Here is a 25182-nt window from a genome sequence, read left to right on the forward strand (position 1 = left end):
CTCTTGAGTAGTCCCCGCCCGGAGATCCGAATGAGGGACTATTTTACCTCCGGAATATTTTACCCAAGAGGACGCCATCATCATTTAATCATACAGTAAAGCTGCATGACGATTATTATTATTATATTTATTGTGTTAGATGGAAGAAGAGTACATTATATTGTGAGTAGAGTTGGAGTATGCTGAAGGATACGACAATGATGATGATGATGATGATGATGATGACAGGGTTAGGAATTTTTAAAGTCAAGAAAGATAGTGTGTGAGTGTGACTTCAGCTGCCAGAGACTCCGGTCATGTGTGTGTGTGTGTGTGTGTGTGTGTGTGTGTGTGTGTGTGTGTGTGTGTGCGCTGTCTATTTTTAACAAAGGCCTCATTGGCCAAAAGCTTATTTTGTGACAGTCTTTTCATTGTAACTATCTGCGACTCAGCATCTACACTATATGGTGAGTAGCAACTATCCATTGCACAGTATTGTTGAAAAGTAGTATACTGCATTAATTGAATAATATGGAATATATTTACAGAGAAGTATTTGTAACTTTGTGAGCAAATAAAAGCGTGGTCATCAACAAGAGAAAACATAGTGTGCTAGTTGTAGATCTGATAGTACTGTAATGTAAAGAAATTGTAATCTGATAATTACATTACTGCAAGCATGTGGAATACGCTCTCATGGCCTCTTTTCAGCTTTTAATTTTAGTGCTGGTTTTTTTTTTCCATTTACAACTAATGCTGCTTGACTTTACTGTTGTTCAATGGTGTGCATTTATATACGACTCCATTGTACAAACTCTTGTGTTTATTTAGTGTCGTGCATGAGAATGTTCAATCGAATATATCTGTTTATGAGTGTGCCTACTACCTTCTGCTTCTTTAAAACACTTTCTGGCCCCCCTCCTAACTTCCCACATAACTTTCTATATAGTACCTATCGTTTATTTCTGTTACAAAACCTCAACCTTTAATTTTAACATTCTTATATTCACTGTTCTTTAACTTTCCTTTTTTTCATTCCTTTAGTCTCTCAACCATATGATCATGAATCCCTGCCAATTCTAAAAATTCTCTTTTGCCCTATCTAACCTCGTCACACATCTTCTTTTTGAAATCTTGACTGGCACATGCTATTCCACCTAATGGGATCCATTAAAATGGACATTCTGAGCTGTCATCCATTCTACTGCAAAAACCTCTACTTTTCCCAATCCCATCAGTGATCTGGTCGCTCATCAGCACAAAATCCTAGGTCCATCCATACTTGAGAACCTACACTACTTCCCACAAATACTTCTACTCTGTAAGCACAGCTTGTTGTTATTGTTGTGGTCTTCAGTCCTGAGACTGGTTTGATGCAGCTCTCCATGCTACTTTATCCTGTGCAAGCTTCTTCATCTCCCAGTACCTACTGCAACCTACATCCTTCTGAATCTGCTTAGTGTATTCATCTCTTGGTCTCCCTCTACGATTTTTACCCTCCACGCTGCCCTCCAATGCTAAATTTGTGATCCCTTGATGCCTCAAAACAAGCACAGCTTCCTGAATGATATCTTCTTGCCCTTTAACAGTTGGAACAACATTCTCAGCAACGTCTGAGGAAGCTGTCGTAGCTACACCTGTCCTATGTCACCCCTCCCTCTCTCTCTCGCTCACACACACACACACACACACACACACACACACACACACACACAAAAATCCCTCACAGTTCTCCAACCATGCCTTGAAGACTTATTCCACTTTCTACATCCCCAAAAAACTTTCTCCACCCCTATGAAACACACTGTTCCTGAGCACCCATTGCATAACACTATTTCATCTACCTCTACGTCTATACTAAGCAAACCACCATGAGGCACATGGCAGAGGGTACACCTCATTGCACCAGTTATTAGGCTTTTTTCCTGTTCCATTCACACATGGAACAAAGGAAGAACAATTGTTTGAATGCCTCTGTGCATGCAGTAATTATTCCAATCTTATCATCATGATCCCTGTGCAAGCGATAAATATGTCTTTGTAATATATTCGCAGAGTTATCATTCAATGCTGGCTCCTGAAACTTTGTTAACAGACTTTCTCAGGATAGTTTATGTCTGTCTCCAAGAGTCTTCCACTTCAGTTCCTTCAGAATCTCTGTGACAGTCTCCCATTTATTAAACAAACCTGTTACCATTCATGCTGCCCCTCTCTGTATACGTTCAGTATCCGCTGTTAGTCCTATCTGGTACGGGTCCCAAACATTTGAGCAATATTCTAGGATGGATCGCATGAGTGATTTTTAAGCAGTCTCTTTTTGTAGACTGATTGCACTTCCCCAGTATTCTACCATAAACGAAAGTCGACCACCTGCTTTACCCACAACTGAACCTTAGTGATCATTTCATTTCATACCCCCCTATGAAGTGTTACACCCATATATTTGTATGAGTTGGCCATTTCCAACAGTGACTCATTGATATTAGAGTTATAGGATACTACATTTTTCCATTTTGTGAAGAGCACAATTTTACATTTTTGGACAGTTAGAGGATGTGGCAAATCTCTGCACCATGTTAAAATCTTCTCAAGATCTGACAATATTTATGCAGCTTCTCTCAGAAAGTACATTATAGATAACTGTTTCATTTGCAAAAGCCTGATTTTATTATTAATTTTGTTTGCATGGTCATTAATATACAACATAAACAGCAAGGGTCCCAACACACTTCCCTGGGGCACACCTGAAGTTACTTTTACATCTGTCGATGACACACTATCCAAAATAACATGTTGTGTCCTCCCTACCAAAAAGTCCTCAATCCAGTCGCAAATTTCACTTAATACCCCATATGATTGTACTTTTGACAATAAACATAGGTTCGGTACTGAGTCAATTGCTTTTCGAATGTCAAGAAACAGTGCATCTACCTTGTTGCCTTGATCCAAGGCTTTCAGTATGTCATGTCAAAAGTGTGAATTGCGTTAGAAGATTTTCTGAGATCTAACATAATGAGGTACCTTGAACAGAATGACCACCTCAATGTCAACCAGTGTGGTTTTTGAAGACATTGATCATAACATTCTGCAACAAATCAGTGTAAGGATATTGGACGGTAGTTTTGCCTTTTTCCAAGAACTGGGTACAATTCTTCTTTGAGGGATCTATTAGGGATTATAGTTAGAAGAGGGGCTAACTCAGCCGCAAATTCAGTATAGAATCTGACAGGGATGCTATCGGGACCTAGAGCTTTGTTCAGGTTTAACGATTTCAGCTGTTTCTAAACACCACTGACACTAATACTTATTTCACTCATCTTTCCAGTGCTCTTTCTTTGTAAAGGAATATTTGAAAATGGAGTTACTCATTTCAGCTTTTGCTCTGCTACCCTCAATTTTAGTTCCTGTCTCATTCACTAGAGACTGAACACTATCTTTGGTGTCACCAGCAACCTTTACATATGACCAGAATTTCTCTGGATTTTGTGAAATTTCATTTGACAATGTTCTGCTATGGTAGTCATGGAAGGCTTCATGATTTGCTCTCTTGACAGCCAAATCAAATTCATTCAGCACCTCTCTATCTATGCTTGGTGTTACACCTGTTATGCAGTAAACTCTGTTTCTTGAGAGGTTTCTTTACAATAACTGTACACCATGGAGTTACCCTCCCATTATGAACTGTTCTACTGGGTATATATCTATCCAGGGCATGGTCAACTATTCTTTTAAACTTGAGACAGAGTTCCTCCTTACATGCTGCTGACCTGTGCTGAATGTTTCGAGTTCCTGGCTTTACTAATTTTTTATCTAGTTTCCTGAATATACATATCTTTCTGCTTGTTTCAGTTGGACTTTGTACTTTGATAATCATTGCTGTCACAACTGTGTCACGGTCGCCGATACCAGTTTCGATGTGGACATCCTGAAAGAGGTCAGGTCTATTTGTTGCCATTAGATGCAATATATTTTCAACATGAGTGGGATTCCTAACTATCTGTCATCAATAGTTTTCAAAGAAGGCATTTAGTAAAGTTTGACAGAATGTCTTATCTCACCCGCTACTAACAAAATTGTAACTTTCTCAACTAATTGTTGGATGATAACAGTATGACTGGGGAACTTTCGTACAAGTGAAATGAGATTGTCTCTAAAGTTTTCTGTCACATAAGGAGATGAGTCTGGTGGGCGATAGATTGATCCAACTATCATCTTATATCTACACTTGGTACTAAGTCTTGGCCAAATGATCTCATATGCAGTTTCAATTTCTGTCTCAGTGGATTTGAGTTATTTGTCTACTGCGACAAATACTCCACCTCCATTTTCCAAATGCCTATCCTTCTGACATAAACATAAATTTTCCCCAAAAATCTCACTGCTATCAATTTCAGGTTCCAGCCAGCTTTCTGTACCTAGTATTATGTGAGCTTCACTACTTTTCATGAGCACTTCAAATTCTGGCACTTTGTTGTGAATGCTTTGGCAGTTTACCATTAGGATTTCAATACTCTCAATCTTACACTGGTACTTCTCGGTTTCCTACAGCTATCGTTATCTGGATTGGGTCAAGAGTCACCTAATCCAAAAAACCCTGGCGTGCTCCCCACACACAGTCAGCTACCTGAGCAGCAGCCTCTGATGTGTAGTTCACACCTGACCTATTTAGAGGGACGCTACAGTTATCAACCTCTCTACCATGAGCCTTGCAGAAGTCTCACACTTTATAAGGCCTCAAGCTATGGTCATGATGGACTTGTAAAGGTTGTTCTTTCCTTTACTCATTCCCTATAGAGGAAACATTCATTCTCCACACAACCCATTGCCAACATCCAACATAAATCATACATAGAATCTTGTTTGGAACAGTTCCAACCTTCCTCCACTTGTGATCCCTTTCCTCTTTCATCTAATCATCCCTGGTAACTTTTCAGAAATTCCTCACTTCTAACTAGAGATGGGCAAAACTGTTCTTTTCAGAGATTGGATCAGAACTGTTCACTCCCTGAAATGAATTAGCTCTTTTTCATGACTCACCACTCATTCACAACAGAAAATAAATGGAAGGCACATTGCCCTTTAAACTTGGTTTATTCCAGTACTATACCTGTATTTTGATCTTATTTGATCCAATTTTGAAGTAACACAGATAATGAGTAAGAATTTTGTATTGTTTATTGAAATTTCCACGATATGACAAAGTTTTTGATTATTGATTTATTTTGCACTAACGTGGTTTTTTGGGTGATCGGAAAATGTTGTAACTTGAGATTTACATTAACAATATATTTGGCTATAATGTATTAAAATTTCATTAACCTCGTACAAATACATCGCAAGCGATATAATTTTAAAGTGAACATTTCCTTCCAAAGACGCCTAAAATTGCAAAATCCGTACTACAATAAGAAAAAAATATATAAATTTGACTGTAAGACCAAAGTGCTGCATATAGCCTTCCGCAGAATAAAACAAGGAAAAATTGGTGTATCACTTTTGCTATATGTTTATCGGTTCGCTCGTAATTAAAGTGTAAATTCGAGTGACCATAATAAAAAACCCTATAGTAAGAGGAGCCATCAGGAACCTAATCTGATCAGTTTAAACAAATAAAAATAAAATAAAAACAAATGATGTATACATAACATAATAACGTAATATACATAGCGGTATTACTACGAAGAACAATATCCAGTAGAGACGAACTCCGATGCAGAGGCGCTGAGTCAAGCAGGTCGAGCCGCGAGCTGTATTACTGCGTGAGCTAAGAGCGCAGAGACCAGAGTGACACCTGAGTTGCTTTGCTCAACGCTCTGGCTAGAGTCAAGAAGGGTGGGGTGAGCGTTGAGCGGGCGAGTTCCGAGGGTGGGGGGGAGCGGTGAACAGCCACCACTCACCCGCTCGGAGACAAATCGTCCGCTCTCTTGCGAGCAGGTTGTTGCAAGTAGTTCTTATGTTCTCCGATAGGAGGCTCTCTGTCTTGTTGCTCGCATCAACCGCCCAGAGGGCAGGACGTGCGACTGAAACGATCGCTGACGGAGTTCAGGTGCGCCAGACACTGCACGCGACAGAGGAAGCACAGGGACGGCACGGCATGTGTGAAACACAAAATCCAATGGGGCACTGCACAACGCAGGCAGCCGAGGCAGAAGCAGGGCAGAGGCCGGCGCTGGCTGTGGTGTGTGGCGTGCGGTGTGCTCTGACCAGCAGAGGCGCCGCTGATATGCTCCGACTCTCTCTCTCTCTCTCTCTCTCTCTCTCTCTCTCTCTCTCTCTCTCTCTCTCTGCTGTCGGAAACGTTTGGAGCTACCGTTCTTTTTTTCTGAACCACTGATTGTTCACTCCTTTGAAAGATTCAACTCTATGAATTAGTTCAGGAGCGGATCCCCCATCTCTACTTCTAACCTGGCCTCACCTTCCTTTCCTAAATCTCTCCCTAGTAAGGCCAATGTCACTCCCATGGAACACACAGTTGTCAGTAACCTGACAAACATTCAGACCTTATCACCCCTCCCACAGACAAAGATTCCACCACAGTGATCTTGAATCATAGTGATTCTGTGGCTGAGGGTCTCCACCAACTTTCCAAAACTCCTGCATACAAACCTTACAACCACATACCCATCTGAATCACGCTACATGACATTCAGCAGCTCCTCAGGGCCTTCGATTCATCCCAAAACAGGATCTCTAAAACCATCCCTTTCCTCACACCAGCAATTAATGCACTATTAGTATTTACCTATTCCCCAAGCTCCACTAGCTCAATACCGCAGATCTCCCTACTGGTTGTACCACTGCAGTTGTGTACAATGCTCCCACAGAAAGACCCTCTTCATTTGTTGACCAACATCCCCAAACAACTGTCTACAGTCTCCCAACCTATTTTTAAGATGTTGCTCACTTTGTTCATTGCCTTTCCACAGTTCCTGTCCTGTTACCACCAGACTCCTTGTTCGTCACTGTGGATGTGACACCCTTATAAACCATAAAACAAACCATGGCATTGCAGCCATGCAACACATACCTTTTTTAATGCCCTCCTGGATACCAAACCGACTACTGTTCTCCAAACCCTCCTTGGCAAACACATCCTGACCCACAATTATTTCACTTTTGAAGGACAAATCTATAAACAAATCCATTGTAATGCCAGGGGTACTCACATGGCACCATCCTATGCAAACTTATACGAGGGGCGTTCAGAAAGTAAGCTCCGATTGGTCGCGAAATGGAAACGACTATGAAAATCCGATAAAGCTTTGCACAGATGTGTTGGGTAGTGTCTCTAGTATAACCCCAGTTAGCATCACGTCGCTCTTCTCATTTCTGAGCTCGCAGTGAGTGCGTAAAGATGTCTAGAAAATAGTGTCTGCCGCCAAGTACGAGGGCCTGGTGAGAAATTTCGCCTGAAGCTATGCAGCTAACATTACATAACTGTCGTGCTGTTTCTTCTTCAAGACAATTCTCAGCCGCATTCTGCAGGGGCAATGAAGATGCTCCTGCATCGTTTTCAAATGGAAATGTGAGATTACCCACAATACAGTCTGCAATTGTCTCCCCATGAGTTTCATCTCTGGTCACATGAACCGCTGCCTTTGAAGACAACATTTTGACACAGACAACGAGGTGTAGGCCAGCATGGAGAATTGGTGGAAAGCACTGGCGGCTGCCTTCTATGATGAGGCTATTGAAAAGTTGGTACAACGCTATGACAAAAGTCTAAGTCAGAACGGCGACTACGTAGAGAAGTAGCTGAAAGGTGTAGCTAATTGTTACAAGTAAAACATTTCTGATGTTCACTGTGGTTTCAATTTGGCAATCAATCGGAGCTTACTTTCTGAACAGGCCTTGTACATGGACCATGTGGAGGAATCCTCCCTATCCAGTCAACACCTAAAATCCTTTGTTGGGTTCAGAATCACTGATGTCATTTTCATGATCTGGTCTCGTGGCAAGGACAACATTTGCTCTTTCCTCCATAGCTTCAACACATATTCCCAAATCTGCTTCCCTTGATCCTTCTCAACTCACTGAGTCACCTTACTAGATGTCAATCTCCAACTCTCAGAAGGCTCCACAAATACATCTGCTCATATCAAGCACACCAACCTCAGTTTTTGACAGCTCTCACCCAATACGTGCCAGAAAGACTCTGCCTTACAGCCTCGTCACCCAAGGATGCTAAACCCACACTGGAAAGCATTTAAACGTTACCAGAGCCCTTATTGGCAGACAGTATCCTACCCAGCTCATCAATAAACAGATCTCCCATGCCATCTCCTCCTTTGATACCAGTAAACTAGTTAAACAATCACCAACCAGCACTCCTCCTCCAGTGACACTCTGTCTTTGAAAAGCTCAACCACATCGTCCACTAGGGATTCAACTACCTGTTGTTGTGCCATGAAGTGAAGGATATCCTACCCCAAAACCTAACCACATTCCCCAAAGTAGTGTTCTGCCACCTACCCTACAGAATATCCTTGTTTATCCCTATTCCAATCCTACTCGCAATCTTCAACCCATGGGTCCTTTCATTGTGGTCCAAAGTGCAAGATCTCTCCTATAGAACCATCTCATTTAATGTGAGCATGACATGCAACCAACTGCTTGCTTGTATGAATGGACACCACCAAACTGTGACAAACTGCAAACTTGGCCATCCAGTTGCCGAACATGTTGCACACCATAACACTAATTACTTCAACAGCTGCTTCACTATGCAAACCATTTGGATACTCCATTCCAGTGCTAGTTTCTCTGAACTATAGAAGTGGAAATTATCTCTCCAATATATCTTGCATTCTTGCAGTCTTCCTGACCTAAACCTTTGCTAATTTGTTTGCCTGCCACATCTTACCTTTTCTCACACACGCACACACACACACACACACACACACACACACACACACACACACACCCTTCTTTTCCATCCTACATGCTCTACCCTCTCAACTCCTTTCATCCTTGGGTGCAGCTACCTCACTCTATCCCACTTCCCCCTCCTTGTTTCATCAAGACCTTGGGCGTGTGCAGCTGAGTGTCTGCGTGGTTGAGTGTGAACTTTTTCTAGAGAAAGAGCAAGAGCTCGAAAGTTAATATAAATACTGTTTACTGTTGTGTGTTTCTACGGACCACGCATCAGTCAGCTACAGGTGAGTGGTTGACGTCCCTTTATTTTATATATTATTGCACCCAAGACTTTTCATTTTTGTTAACTGTAATGAAGAATGTACTAGAAGCTAGAAAGGCTGTTTTCACTTGTGAACTACTAAAAGGCTTTACTGAATTGATTTAATTGTCATTACCAGGTCATACATATGTTAAGAAGTACTCTTAAATGATTACTATTTGTAAATTGATTTATCTCAGTGCACTGTTATGGTTCTTTACACTCATCCAATGGAACGAGCACCAACTTAAGATTTTTCATGATATCAGTTTGTACATAAAAATGTAAGTATTTTCATACTTTTTTAGCTTTTTGCATTTAAACTTGCATAGACACTTGAATTCCAATTCAAAGTAGAGTATGTACCATTGTGAATTTAATAATCTGCTGAAACTCACTCCCCACTCCTCTCTCTCTCTTTCTTTCTTTTTTTCTCCTGTAAATACTGAATTAATCAAGTGTGTAAAGCTGCTCTACGCCTGAGAAGTTAAGTAGTAATTACAATTTCCACTAAACTTACAATTAAATTTGTCACATGTGTAGATACGAGGGGTGTTTGAAAAGTCCATACAAAAAAAAAAAAAACTACTTACGTGTTTGGGATAAACATTATTTTTATTTTTCGACATAGTCTCCTTTTAGAGTTATACACTTCGTCCAACACTGTTCTAATTTGTTGATCCCTTACGAATAAGAAGAATTGTCCAAGTCTGCAAAATAGCTATTAGTTGCTGCAGTAACCTCATCGTTTGAATAAAATCTTTGTCCCACCAACCATTTCTTCAAATTTGGGAACAAATAGTAGTCCGAGGGAGCCACGTCTGGAGAATAGGGGGGATGTGAAACGAGTTGGAATCCTATTTCGATTAATTTTGCGACCACAACTGCTGAGGTGTGTGCTGGTGCATTGTCATGATGGAAAAGGACTTTTTTGCGGTCCAATCGCCAGCATTTTCCTTGCAGTTCAGTTTTCAAACGGTCCAATAACGATGAATACTATGCATGGATTGGGGGGAAGAAATGAAAGAGGAAGCCGCCTTGTAGAATTTTGCACAGAGCATAACTTAATCATAGCTAACACTTAGTTCAAGAATCATAAAAGAAGGTTGTATACCTGGAAGAATCCTGGAGATACTAATAGGTATCAGATAGATTATATAATGGTAAGACAGAGATTTAGGAACCAGGTTTTAAATTGTAAGACATTTCCAGGGGCAGATGTGGATTCTGACCACAATCTATTGGTTATGAACTGCAGATTGAAACTGAAGAAACTGCAAAAAGGTGGGAATCTAAGGAGATGGGACCTGGATAAACTGAAAGAACCAGAGGTTGTAGAGAGTTTCAGGGAGAGCATAAGGGAACAATTGACAGGAATGGGGGAAAGAAATACAGTAGAAGAAAAATGGGTAGCTCTGAGGGATGAAGTAGTGAAGGCAGCAGAGGATCAAGTAGGTAAAAAGACGAGGGCTAATAGAAATCCTAGGGTAACAGAAGAAATATTGAATTTAATTGATGAAAGGAGAAAATATAAAAATGCAGTAAATGAAGCAGGCAAAAAGGAATACAAACGTCTCAAAAATGAGATCGACAGAAAGTGCAGTAAATGAAGCAGGCAAAAAGGAATACAAACGTCTCAAAAATGAGATCGACAGAAAGTGCAAAATGGCTAAGCAGGGATGGCTAGAGGACAAATGTAAGGATGTAGAGGCTTGTCTCACTAGGGGTAAGATAGATACTGCCTACAGGAAAATTAAAGAGACCTTTGGAGAGAAGAGAACCACTTGTATGAATATCAAGAGCTCAGATGGAAACCCAGTTCTAAGCAAAGAAGGGAAGGCAGAAAGGTGGAAGGAGTATATAGAGGGTTTATACAAGGGCGATGTACTTGAGGACAGTATTATGGAAATGGAAGAGGATGTAGATGAAGATGAAATGGGAGATAAGATACTGCGTGAAGAGTTTGACAGAGCACTGAAAGACCTGAGTCGAAACAAGGCCCCGGGAGTAGACAACATTCCATTAGAACTACTGATGGCCTTGGGAGAGCTACTCATGACAAAACTCTACCATCTGGTGAGCAAGATGTATGAGACAGGCGAAATACCCACAGACTTCAAGAAGAATATAATAATTCCAATACCAAAGAAAGCAGGTGTTGACAGATGTGAAAATTACCGAACTATCAGTTTAATAAGTCACAGCTGCAAAATACTAACACGAATTCTTTACAGACGAATGGAAAAACTGGTAGATGCGGACCTCGGGGAAGATCAGTTTGGATTCCGTAGAAATGTTGGAACACGTGAGGCAATACTAACCTTAAGACTTATCTTAGAAGAAAGATTAAGAAAAGGCAAACCTACGTTTCTAGCATTTGTAGACTTAGAGAAAGCTTTTGACAACGTTAACTGGAATACTCTCTTTCAAATTCTGAAGGTGGCAGGGGTTAAATACAGGGAGCGAAAGGCTATTTACAATTTGTACAGAAACCAGATCGCAGTTATAAGAGTCGAGGGGCATAAAAGGGAAGCAGTGGTTGGGAAAGGAGTGAGACAGGGTTGTAGCCTCTCCCCGATGTTATTCAATCTGTATATTGAGCAAGCAGTAAAGGAAACAAAAGAAAAATTCGGAGTAGGTATTAAAATTCATGGAGAAGAAGTAAAAACTTTGAGGTTCGCCGATGACATTGTAATTCTGTCAGAGACAGCAAAGGACTTGGAAGAGCAGTTGAACGGAATGGACAGTGTCTTGAAAGGAGGATATAAGATGAACACCAACAAAAGCAAAACGAGGATAATGGAATGTAGTCAAATTAAATCGGGTGATGCTGAGGGGATTAGATTAGGAAATGAGACACTTAAAGTAGTAAAGGAGTTTTGCTATTTAGGGAGTAAAATAACTGATGATGGTCGAAGTAGAGAGGATATAAAATGTAGACTGGCAATGGCAAGGAAATCATTTCTCAAGAAGAGAAATTTGTTAACATTGAGTATAGATTTAAGTGTCAGGAAGTCGTTTCTGAAAGTATTTGTGTGGAGTGTAGCCATGTATGGAAGTGAAACATGTACGATAACCAGTTTGGACAAGAAGAGAATAGAAGCTTTCGAAATGTGGTGCTACAGAAGAATGCTGAAGATAAGGTGGGTAGATCGCGTAACTAATGAGGAGGTATTGAATAGGATTGGGGAGAAGAGAAGTTTGTGGCACAACTTGACTAGAAGAAGGGATCGGTTGGTAGGACATGTTTTGAGGCATCAAGGGATCACAAATTTAGCATTGGAGGGCAGCGTGGAGGGTAAAAATCGTAGAGGGAGACCAAGGGATGAATACACTAAGCAGATTCAGAAGGATGTAGGTTGCAGTAGGTACTGGGAGATGAAGAAGCTTGCACAGGATAGAGTAGCATGGAGAGCTGCATCAAACCAGTCTCAGGACTGAAGACCACAACAACAACAAAAATATGCATCTGTAATAGTTTTACCCTTTTTCAGATCGTCGATGGGGATTATCCCCTGCGAATCCCAAAGACAGTCGCCATAGCCTTTCCAGCCGAAGGAATGGTCTTCGCCCGTTTTGGTGCAGTTTCTGCTTTGGTAACCCATTGTTTAGATTGTTGTTTGGTTTCAGGAGTGTAGTAATGTATCCATGTTTCATCCACAGTGACGAAACAACGCTTAAAATGTCCTGCGGATTCTACCTGAACAGCTGCAAAACATCCTTCAACACTACACACGATTCCGTTTTTGGTCAAGTGTGAGAAATCACGGAACCCATCTTGTGGATAGCTTTCTCATGTCCAAATTTTTATGCAAAATATTAAGTACCCATTCATTCGAGATGCCCATAGCACTAGCAATCTCATGCACCTTAACTCTTCTGTCATCCATCACCATATCATGTATTTTATCAATGATTTCTGGAGTCGTAACCTCCACAGGGTGTCCAGAACATTCAGCATCACTTGGGCCCATATGGCCACTCTGAAGATTTTTAAACCACTTATAAACTGTTCTAATCGAAGGTGCAGAGTCACTCTAATGTTTATTAAGCTTCTCTTTAGTCTCCTGAGGCATTCTGCCTTTCATAAAGTAATGTTTAATCACCACACGAAATTCTTTTTTGTCCATTTTTTGACAATCATTTAACTTCCTTGATTCACACGAACGCCAAACACAAAGAACTAGACCAATACGGCTGAAACTTGGTGTGCATTCTTTCCAAAGATGCTACTAACTAAACATGACCTCGATACACACTGGTGGTACCATCTCTCGGACTTTGCACAGACTTTTCAAATGCCCCTCGCATTTGTACTACTTAAATGGCTCACTGAGTATAAACATTTCCCACAGTGAACAAACTTCCAAGTTGAAGTTATGGTGTAAAATGATTTTAATTTGTTAGGAAGTTTCACAAATTTAGATCATAACTGTTCCCCCAAGTTTAACTACCACACGGAAGAATATCTTGACAGGTGATATTAGGTAGGGACATGTACCCTTTCATCTCCAATTCTAAATGTCAAATTATGTTCCATTTAGTGTAATCATAGGATAAGTAGACCTAAGCACAATTATGAAAATGACATTCATGTAGATACAGGAATATTTGAAAGATGTATTTGACATAATATCTTGGTAACATGTTCTATCTTACCTCACAAAAATTAGCCTTTATGTGGCTTGAATCACGTTTAGTATCACCAAAACTATCACTAGTATGACGAGATGAGTAGAATTCACATTGCATCATGTCAAAGAAAATGGGAATGGTTGCTTTGCGGAGCTCTGTTTCAGGAATAAGTGTCATTTCCAGAAATGGTCCAACGAGTCCAGGAACAAATTGTCTCTTGTACTGTCCTAAAATCAAAAGGAAATAATATTCATGAAAGGTAAATACCTAGCAGAATTGTATCATTTCTGTGTGAGAATATTTCTTATCAGTTACTTCCATGTCTACATGAATATTCAAATGCTTTATTTGTCCATCAAATTAAGAAATAAATAAATGCCAATCAAATCTTATTTTACATAAAATCATTTATTACAAACAAAAAGTAAAAATCGATCAACAGTTTGTGTTCATACAAATGTAACTGTTATTAATGTTACAACATTCCTCTCTGGTGAAACAAAAGTTCTCAGTTAATAGAATCAATTATGCAAAAACATGATTTTTCCTGATACCATTACATCAGCCAATGAGAATTTTTTGTATGGAATAGAATCTCTGAGGGTAACATACGGTGTGCATACTGTAAATACTAAGGCTCTCAACATTTGTGCAATAAGCAATAGTTTACAAGCTAAGTATAGTGTCTTACTGAAATTACTGAAGAATGTTTGCATCAAATTGCCCATCATGTCTACACTGAGCAGTTTGCTAACTATTATTTTCTTTTTTACGTAAATGACCCATCACTTGCTATTGATGTTCATTCAGTCTTATTTGCTGATGATATATCAGTTCTAATTGAAAATGAGGTATCTGAAAATATTCCAGAAAAAGCCAAAAATACTTTAAAAAACTCGAATCTTGGTTCTATCAAAATGGACTAAAACTAAATGTAACTAAAACCAAAATGACGCAATTTGAAGCTAAATCAGTAGAAAGGACTGAAATAAAGATAACTTGCAATGATCAGGATATCACAGAAGCAAACCACGTGAAGTTCTTAGGCCTAAATCTTGACAAAAATTTAAATTGGAAGGTACACATAGATTACTTAGCAAATAAACTGAACAACTTAGTATTTGTAATGTGTATTTTGTCAGGTAGGTGCCACAAACATGGATACCAGAAAGATAGTTTATCACTGCTACTTCGAGTCAGTGATTTGTTATGGCATAATCTTCTGGGGAAATTCAGCAAATGTCACTAGGCTCCTAGTATTACAAAAGAAAGTAATTAGAAAGATGTGTGTAGCAAAAAAATGGGAATCCTGTCTACCACTGTTAAAGGATTTAAAAATACTATCTATCCTCTCACTTCACACATATGGATGGTGGTGGTCCTATAAAAAAAAAAAAAAAAAAATCAACACACACTAGACACTTTCCGTTTTGACTACAACTACAGCACTTGCCACAGAGATAACTTCAAACTTCCAACACACCGTTTAAAACTTTATGCCCAAATGCCAGAGTATATGGGGTTAATAATTTTCAATAAAATAAAAGGCAGTAATATATTTAAGATGGAGCATGGTTCACTGAAAAGATTACTCTTTACTTTTCTGGTAGAAAAGTGTTATTAATCTGTCGATGAATTCATTGAGGACAGCTTCACAGTCTGAACAGAGGGATTGTATTACATGTATTATTTTATGTACATGTGTAGCTGTAACTTAGAAATGTAAAATATAATGTAAACTTTTGTATTTCTCCTAAAAAAGTGAAAAAAGATCCTTTAGTAAACCTTGACATGTCTCCTGTACATCAAATCAAATGATTTGAAAATTGTATGTAATGAGATGAATAAATCACATATCACATATGGCACATAGTTTCTTGCTCTAACAAATTTTGCTCGGTTCTGAAAATATTTCGTGGTAAAACTGGCTATAACATGAAAACAATGTCATTGTACAACAAGATATTGACTGTTTATACTTAAATAGCAAACAACTATTATCCTATGAAGTGAATTAACTGACTCTAAGCTAACCGCATGTGGAAATTCTGTGCTTTTAGGTAGCAATAATATCAAAGATCTACAACTTCACAGAATTAAACAGCCCTAAGTTGTGTTTTCTTCTCTGAAGTTGTCTTTTTTGATGCAACTGTCATCCCATAATGGTCGCTTCGCAAATTTTATATGCAAAAAAACTGAAGTATGCTATCATGATAAGCTACTTATCATCCCTTCTGGTTAACATAACCACAATATCTTGCATAAAACATATGTTAACCATCTTCTGCCGAATACATTTCAATCAGGCAGAATAGACAATGCTTCTACCTCTGATGGTTAAAAGCAGTTATGGCTTATGTGTTGCTCTTTTCGACTTCTTTGTAAGATCAATAACGTAAAGTTTGCAGACAAACTTTAGTTAATTTTATAACTAAAATTCTAGTAGGGAGGGGAAAAAAATAGAAAAGGCAACTGGTCTCCAACAGCCAATATATGTAAAGCAAATTGTAAATTGGGAAAATGCAGGGCCAGTTTAAGACCCAAGTGACACAAGCCGGCACTTAGGGCGCCAAGCTGAAAGAGGTGTCTGAAGTGTCACAACTGTAAGATTTCTATACACTACAAATCACAACTAGTTAGAGGGGGTACAAGGGATGCCCCAGTGAAAGATTTGTACGCAGTTAGTAAAGAGAAATGATATGTATGAGGGGAAAAGGGGGTGGGGGGGAGGGGGTAAATGATAAGTCGCTTGTGTGGAAAAATGTTCCCAAAATGACCCTAGGATGAAGATATGCACTTGAAAACTCATCAAATACTGCTGCAGATAAATGGCTCCTTATCATAATTAGTGCTTACTTGCTACTTATGTATAACGTCAATACAATATAATAAAGGATGTTAACTATCATTTGAAGAGGTACTTTTGCTTTAAATCAGTTGTGAGCCTTTTAAATTTTCTTTTATAGATGTTATTCATGATGCCTAACCATAATGCACTGAATTAGTTACAGTGCATCAATCATAAATCAAATATGAATCTTACTTACCTAAATTAAACCACATGCTGCGTATTTCAAATCCTGTCTCTCGCCTCATATCTTTATACCGGGCTACAATACGTGATCGCTTATTCTGCGAGAAGCTGTCTAGTTGCAAGGCTGGCTGGGTCAAGAAAGTAATAGCACAATGGAAAAAGTTATTCCAAGCCTGATGTTCAAATGGTTGAGAAAAATAATCTCGAATTGTGTGAGAGAAGAAGCGAAGAGACTTCAGAATAACACTGAAACAAAATATTTGAAAGTAAATTATGGTAACACAATTTTAAACAGAGTCATAATTTCACTATCAATAATGTTAGTACTGATACATAGTTAAGCATGTGGGACATTTCTCTGGCTTGAAATAAGTCAACAGCTTTTTCAACATCATCCAAATTATGAGACCAACAATAAATATTAAAACCAAATATATCAAAGTATGAGCTTTTAAAATTTTCTTTTATACATGTTATTCATCGTACCTCACCACAATGCAACTGTTCACAACATAATCAAAATATGAAAGCTTTCCATAATGAACTGAATTATCCATAATGCACTGAATTAGTTACAGTGCATCAATTTCAAACTGGATTGGAAAATAACTGAAGCACACATTAATTAAGAAACAGAAAATCAGAGTCTAACTGTTCTAACTTTTATGAGGGCATGGTGAAAAGTTATTAGCCTGGCACAAAGGTAGCACTAATATCAATGAAACTACATGTTTGTTTCACTAGTATAGATTGTGCAATAATGTCAGTCATGTCAGATTAATCTATAGAATAGTTTTATTTGCAAGACATTTTCAAGTGATGATGATCTGTCTCTTTCAATCAAATAGATTAACTAGAACCCTATCACCCTAAATTTATATTTTTGTGCACTGTTTCTGCTAATGAAAACTCATTCAAATCTGGTGAAGTTTTACAAGGAGTGTGGTCCTTCAGATATATGTCCTCACCATGGTCGTACTTCTCTTGAATATGACCCATGCGAAGCACATCCCAAAGCTGCAACCATGAATGAAAATACGAAGTATGGGCGCATTATGTCATTGTATTATCAGCAATTACAACAGTGAGAAAAAGCCTGCACTGAGGAAGGAAAAAGAAAGAAAGACACACAGAAATAGACAGATAGAGAGATAGAGAGAGAGAGAGAGAGAGAGAGAGAGTTTCACCAGGAAAGTACACCCACTCTCAGAGGAGCTTTGCCAATAGAAAAATTGAGTAATCTGAAGCACAAATTTTTAAGTCTCCACCCATTTATTTCCACATTAAAATATATTTGCAATAAAGACTAATAATGAGATTACGACAGCTACAGATAAGTATTTTGTAGATCATCCAGATTGGAACTCAGAATGGGATATACACACAGAAAAAATATTGCACAAAATGCACTGACATAAAAACGGACTACGTTGAAAAACTGCTTTTTTCAGCCTACAAAACAGTCTTTCACTGAAAACTTTTCACCTTACCATCACAATTAGATTTAAAGGAGGAGGAATAGGATCAAGGTAAAGACAGGGTAGGGTTTTATAGATGTTGACGGGAAGGTAGAAATCACTTCCCATCCTAAATCATAAAAGACACAAAGTGCAGGAAAGGAGAACAAAGAAATTATGAGCTAAGAGCTGAGACACAGGTTCTATGTTAGAACGAACATAAGATTAAATCAAACCTATGATTTGCAAGCTCAAACTTCGTTATGTAATAAGCCAAAAAATATTTACTACCACTTGGATTACTGGCTCAGCATGAGTTTTATTTTAACATTTGTAGAATGAGATTTTATAAGGAAACAATAAACAACTTAAAGCTTGCACCAGTAAGAATGGTGTAAAATGTAGGACGACCCCACCAATAGGCTTATCCCAGGCAGATAACGTAAGAAGCCTCATGAAAAATCACACACATACTGAACAGTTGTATTGTCTTAATCAATGTCTTTCAAAAAAATAGTGAGGCCAGAAAAAATGTCTTTGATAATTTCAACATCCTTCAAATTCTGGACAAATTCTTAGCGAAACACTTGACAGAGAAGCTGCCATAATATATTCATAAACATGCCTGACTATGAGCTTCATGCACACAAATGGAATGCAAAAATATTAATTTTGAGTGAAAAAAATACATTTTCCAAAGATGGTAATCACATCAAAAAGTTTGGACTATTATCTAAAGCTCAATAACAACACAAAAAAACTTTAATTTAAATACTAGTTTATGTATATCAATCCCTTTATACAAAACATCACAGGAGTCACATCAGCAAGTTAGTCATCTAATAGGTCTCAGTCACTGATAGTAAACTGTTCTTTGTATGTAATAAGAGACATTTGTTTTCAAAGTCATGCAGAGATTTAGAAAATGTAGCCCTATCAAAGATATGAATTTAGTGAAATTTCTATCTCAATGCTCTTAGCTCATGCAATCTAAAAACAATGTACACTACTGACACCGACACATTTCTGCACTGCCGCCTGTCTATCAATCAATTTAATGTACTTTCAATAGGGAAGTCATAAAGTCAAATAGCTATTTTTACAAAGATGGAAGAAGAAATTTACTGACATTGTTCAAAGGCATTTTCCTTGAAAAATTTGAAGAAACTATGGAAATGTGAATTAAAGTGATCTAGACTCCTACTTCAAAATTTCATTCATTTGCAAACTGTCGGATAAGAGATCTGACGACACACACAATCTCTGTGCATGAGCAACACCAATAGACATAAGTAACAGCACAAGATCACAATAATTCAATTCTATAGTACTAAGGAGAAACAGTTAGTGGATTATAAGCACACCTCTAGAACTAATTCACTCTCTGTATATTCCAAATATGAAAGACAAGAAATCAATTCTTTAATTATTCGAGTTGCACACTTCATTTTAAATAAACATTTCATTTTTAGTCTTATTAACATGAGACACTGGTCATTACAATAAAGAAAATTCTGGAATAGAAACGTCAAATTAGGAAGCAATCACTCACCAGCAGATGAATGACGAGTGGTACATAGACATACCTTAAGCTCAGAAAATAACACTAATAAATAAGTGCGTGCGCGTGCGCACTCCCATTTACTTGTTGATGCATCCATGCACCTATGTGCCACTCATCATTCGCCCGTGGCTGGGGAATGATTACTTTTTCTTCTTTCTTTTTCTTTGTTATATGCTTTTCTAGAGCAAGCCTTAGTTGATATATTTTACCTGTTTTGTAACATTATCATTTCACTCCAGTCTTTTGTATACACAGGCCTTGATACTAAATCTTTAAACACAAGCAAGATTTCCATTAAGAAATCCATAAGGTCTGTCTTGGTTTGGAAATGTGAAATGTAAACTTCGAAGTGGTGAGCTTTCATCTGACGAAATATAGAAATCATCACAGCAACTAAATTGCCCTGAAATAAAGAAATTAAGTTATTAGATTCAAGTTATTAATAAATTGTGAGATATGACCTAGCAATGCAGTCTTCAATTTTTGTCTGTGAAATTGAACTGCATTCTGGGGGGGGGGGATTTCTTTTTCGCCCAAATATCACAGACCACTCACTGCACAGGTTACCCCTTAAATGAACACTATCAGCTATAGAAATATACTGCTTTTGACAACAACGAACAAATATGCAGAACAATGAAACACTGAGATGCAATAAAATAAATGTTACTATCCACTAGAAGAATTCATAAATGACAACCTCAAAATTTGAGTGGGAGAGAGCAAGTATTTAGGACTGTTAATTTTTAAAAGTTTGTTACTTTTGAAGAAAAATTAGTAGTAGGTTAATTAAGTAATTATTAAGTACCATATATTATATTACTGACATTATAAGGGAAATTGCAAATCAGTTTTTGTGATTTGACAAGTCTCCTGAACATTAAGTCAATGGCTAGAAATTGTATGTTACGAGACAAACTTCTATTCTATAGCTTGCTTTACTAATTCTCAAATTTCATTTCTTGGGAAAGAAAGACACAGCAAATATATAATTATTTCAAAAATGTATTGGTGACTTCAGTGCCAATGTCAGGAAGCAGCAAATCAGCTAATATATAAACTGGAGAACTGGTAAGTTTAATTTAATAATAAAATTTGTTGCTTTTTTTCCAAATTCATGTGGCAGGAGCAATTAAGAGACTCTGCTACTTAACAGAATATTCTTTATGTCTGCAGTCATACCACAGCTGCTTCACAATTTTTTACAGGTATTACAAATCTACCTTAATAGCTACTGTGGACCCTTAATTACCTGGACTGAATTGGATAATCTGGAAATTTATAACAAAATTGGAAAGGCATGGGATAAATGCCATAAACACACAAGCATTATTGTTCTTTACTTGAAGCAGATAAATTATCATTATTTTCAGATAATTTTGACGACATTTTAAATGAATAAATTGAAACACATGTGGTGAAATAAGTACACACTTTCCTGTAGTTGCAAAGATGGATTGGAAGTAAGTTTTAATAACTTAGATGAAGTTGGGACAAATTCAAGGTTGGGACAATCAGTTCTTTTCCAGTTGTGCTTAATTGTGTGGCTCCATGGGTAGCTATGCACTGGCACACATGTAAAGGTCTGGGATTCAATATTCAGATGAGCTAAACAGTTCTATTCCTTGAGTTAAAGTCTGTGGTGAGAGAGAGAGAGAGAATGCTGCCACTATAGTCGAGTCAGTTTAAGGTGATCCCTGACAGTTGCAGAGGGCTGGGCAGCAGCTTCGCGCACCCACTTCAACTACTCATGTAGTGAGATTCTGTAAACACCTCTTTGGCAATGCATCAGTCATGTCACAGCTCCATTGATGGCCACTGTTTTCATCTGCAGCCATTTGCACTTCATAGCTGAAAGCTGGAAACAACACTGTCAAGCTGTCAGGGATCGTCTTATGCTGACTTGACTACAGGATGTTTTCTTCTCGTGTCACTTATTGCTTCTCTCAGATCTGGATATTACTTTCACATGTGAAAAATGCTAAGAATATGAGTTGGGATAGATTGCTACTCATCACACAGATAAAACGTTTATTGGCAGACAGACATATCTAAAAGTAGGCTAAGTTATTGGACAAAGTCCTTCATCAGATTTAGAAAAGCACACGCCTTGATAAACACTAAACTCACGCACACCACTCATACCCTGAAATGTGAAGTAGCTTCCCCACCATCTCCCCACACCTCCCCTCCCTACACAGTATTGCACTCCCAACTCAAACTTATCTGACCCTAATCCACTCCTGTTCCCAACCTCTTGCCTCATGGCACTGACCCCTGCAATAAACCTTTCCCACATGTCCTCCCACTCCATCTGTCACAGTCATCTCCTGCCACATCAAAACCAGGGCCAACTGTGGAACCAGCCATGTGATCCACCAACTCAGCAATGTCCATATGAATGGTCACTGCTGAACAGTTACACCACTCACTTGCTGAACATGACCTGTAAAACGATGTGCTTCACTTTACCGACTGCTTCACAGTCTGTGCCATCTGGATTCTTCCCAAGAAAAACGGTTTTTGTGAACTGCGCACGTGGTAGCTCCTCTACAACGTACCCCCCAGTCCTCTACCTTTTACTAGTCCCTGTCTTTCACTTACCCATCACCTTCCCTGATCCTGTTCCAACATTACATGCACCTTCTAGGTGCACCTAGCAGCTCTATCCTGTCCCCACCACATCCCTGCAGGTTCCCACAGGCAGCACTAGCGTCTTCCCCTACCCCTACCCTTCTATCCCTTCCCATCCACAGACAGGCCTCTTTCTTACCCTTATTGCTCACCGCAACTAGACTGCTGTTCACATTAGAGGCAGTTGCGGTTGGGCCTTACTGTCCAATGACAGAGGGCAGGCGTGTGTGAATTGGGCTCGAGTGAAAGTGAACAACGACTTTGCCCGAAAAGTTATATATTTCTAACATTATCTTTTATTTTGCCTGCCTGTGACTCGACACCTCCTCTATGTGGGGACTAGCAATCTTATCATTTCCATATTAAATGCCTCATTAGGCAGTCTAGTACACTCAGCATCTCGCACTGTCGAAAAACGAGATTAGATCGTGATTTGTCAGACCACACTATATACTAGGGTTGCCACATCTCCCATATTTTATGGGGTCTTCCATATTTTACCCATGTTAATGTTTTCCCTCATGTTTCATATAGTTTTACTTATTTATTTATGCTAATATTTCCATATATATGATATAATCCATAGCTATGATCCTATGAAAGTAGTTGTAATTAAATATTTTAAGTACTATCTACAGACATGAATTCCCATTAACTTTCAACCTAAGTAATTTCAAAATGTAAACATTTTAGAAAACCCTCATTATTTGCGTATACTTTTGTGCACAGTTGTATATAATTCCCTTCTTAATGAAAAACATAACACTAATGCCATGATGGGACCTTCTTGCCCATCATTTCCAAAATCTTCCATCTTTTTAGTTTGAAAGGCAAAGCTACTACATATGTCCAGACAGCTACTGCCCAGTTTGTGCGTTTTTTGGCCCACTGAAAGCATTCAGTTACATGTGCCATTGAAAGCGATAGCCTTTGCATGTCACCTGTCTCCAAATGTCCACCGAGTGCAGTTTGCTCCACCATGATTGCTCACAAAGTATTCAAAATGGAATAGCATTCTCTGAAGGCAGCAATTCCCATTAGGTTTCATGCCGATTGTCACTGACAAGGTGTGACATCTGTCTCCGGTCCCCACCAGCTAGGATGTCTTTATGGTCACTGTTCTTATGCCATGTTACACGGTTGTGAGTGGTACACCATTCCTTGTAGACACATTTGGACAATTCACGTTGATACACAAACAAACTGGGCAACTTTGTTCATAGTATGGTCATCGGTTTGTATAAACTCCGTATTTTCTTTCTGCCATTCTGTCACATATTCATATTGGTCCATTTTTCAGTGCTTACTCCATTAGACTGATTAACACATACATACCACATCACTGCATTGACTTACGTCAGCAGTGGAGGGTAAATGATTGCTTAGTAAAAGTTCTGCACCACCTATAGTGTTACACAGTGAACAGTTTGCTCTTTTAAGAGGATATCTAATATTTTTGCAGGCAGTCAACTGCGATTGACACAACTCCACATACTGACAAAGCACTTGGAAAACCAAATGTTTGAAGTTGGTTAAGTGATGTGCAAAAAACATCAGTATTCCAGCATCCACTTTCGAACTATGTCATTTTCTCTAAATAAACTTGCATTAGTGTGGTTTCTAGGCCTTGTGTTGCTTTTAAAAATAATTCCTAGGCATTTATTTTTCGTGTGGCTAATTATATGTAACAAACTTAACATGTATATCTAAAAACAAAGATGATATAAATTAATAGAGGGAAACATTCCATGTGGGAAAAATATATCTAAAAACAAAGATGATGTGACTTACCAAACGAAAGCGCTGGCACGTCGATAGACACACAAACAAACACAAACATACACACAAAATTCAAGCTTTCGCAACAAACTGTTGCCTCATCAGGAAAGAGGGAAGGAGAGGGAAAGACGAAAGGATGTGGGTTTTAAGGGAGAGGGTAAGGAGTCATTCCAATCCTGGGAGCGGAAAGACTTACCTTAGGGGGAAAGAAGGGGTATGGATATGTGTGTGTGCGCGCAAGTGTATATCTGTCCTTTTTTCCCCCTAAGGTAAGTCTTTCCACTCCCAGGATTGGAATGACTCCTTACCCTCTCCCTTAAAACCCACATCCTTTCGTCTTTCCCTCTCCTTCCCTCTTTCCTGATGAGGCAACAGTTTGTTGCGAAAGCTTGAATTTTGTGTGTATGTTTGTGTGTCTATCGACGTGCCAGCACTTTCGTTTGGTAAGTCACATCATCTTTGTTTTTAGATATAAAAACAAAGATGATGTGACTTACCACACGAAAGCGCTGGCACGTCGATAGATACACAAACAAACACAAACATACACACAAAATTCTAGCTTTCGCAACCAACGGTTGCCTCGTCAGGAAAGAGGGAAGGAGAGGGAAAGACGAAAGGATTTGGGTTTTAAGGGAAACTTAACATGTAGTAATACATACAAATAATTTTTGTAAAAACAACAACACATGTCACATGAATACACGATCAGTAGGCATTACTGAAATCATCATAATCTAGCCTATATCTGTAAAATAAGCCATTACAACATGTTTGTCCACAGCATGATTGTCCATTCAGATGAGCAGGAAGGGATAGGAAGGAAAGGCAGAGAAAATTGCCTGTGTGTCACAACTTTATTTTTTTTTTATTTTACCACGATATTTGTCCGATGATACTGATATCACTGGTGCTTCACTGATTC

The 25182-nt window shown here is 38.6% G+C and overlaps 1 protein-coding gene across 1 annotated transcript in view; it reads right to left on the reverse strand.

Moving 5' to 3' along the window:
- Positions 1-25182, reverse strand: part of LOC126253699 (dedicator of cytokinesis protein 1) — a 443179-nt gene that overhangs the window by 179581 nt on the left and 238416 nt on the right. The window contains exons 19-21 of the mRNA XM_049955225.1: positions 20054-20247; positions 16837-17069; positions 13814-14016 (exon numbers count right to left, since the gene is read on the reverse strand). Coding sequence (XP_049811182.1) covers positions 13814-14016; positions 16837-17069; positions 20054-20247 — 630 coding nt within the window. The remainder of the gene's footprint in view (positions 1-13813; positions 14017-16836; positions 17070-20053; positions 20248-25182) is intronic.

The sequence above is a fragment of the Schistocerca nitens genome, chromosome 4 (genome assembly GCF_023898315.1).
Source record: "Schistocerca nitens isolate TAMUIC-IGC-003100 chromosome 4, iqSchNite1.1, whole genome shotgun sequence".
Lineage (NCBI taxonomy): Eukaryota > Metazoa > Arthropoda > Insecta > Orthoptera > Acrididae > Schistocerca > Schistocerca nitens.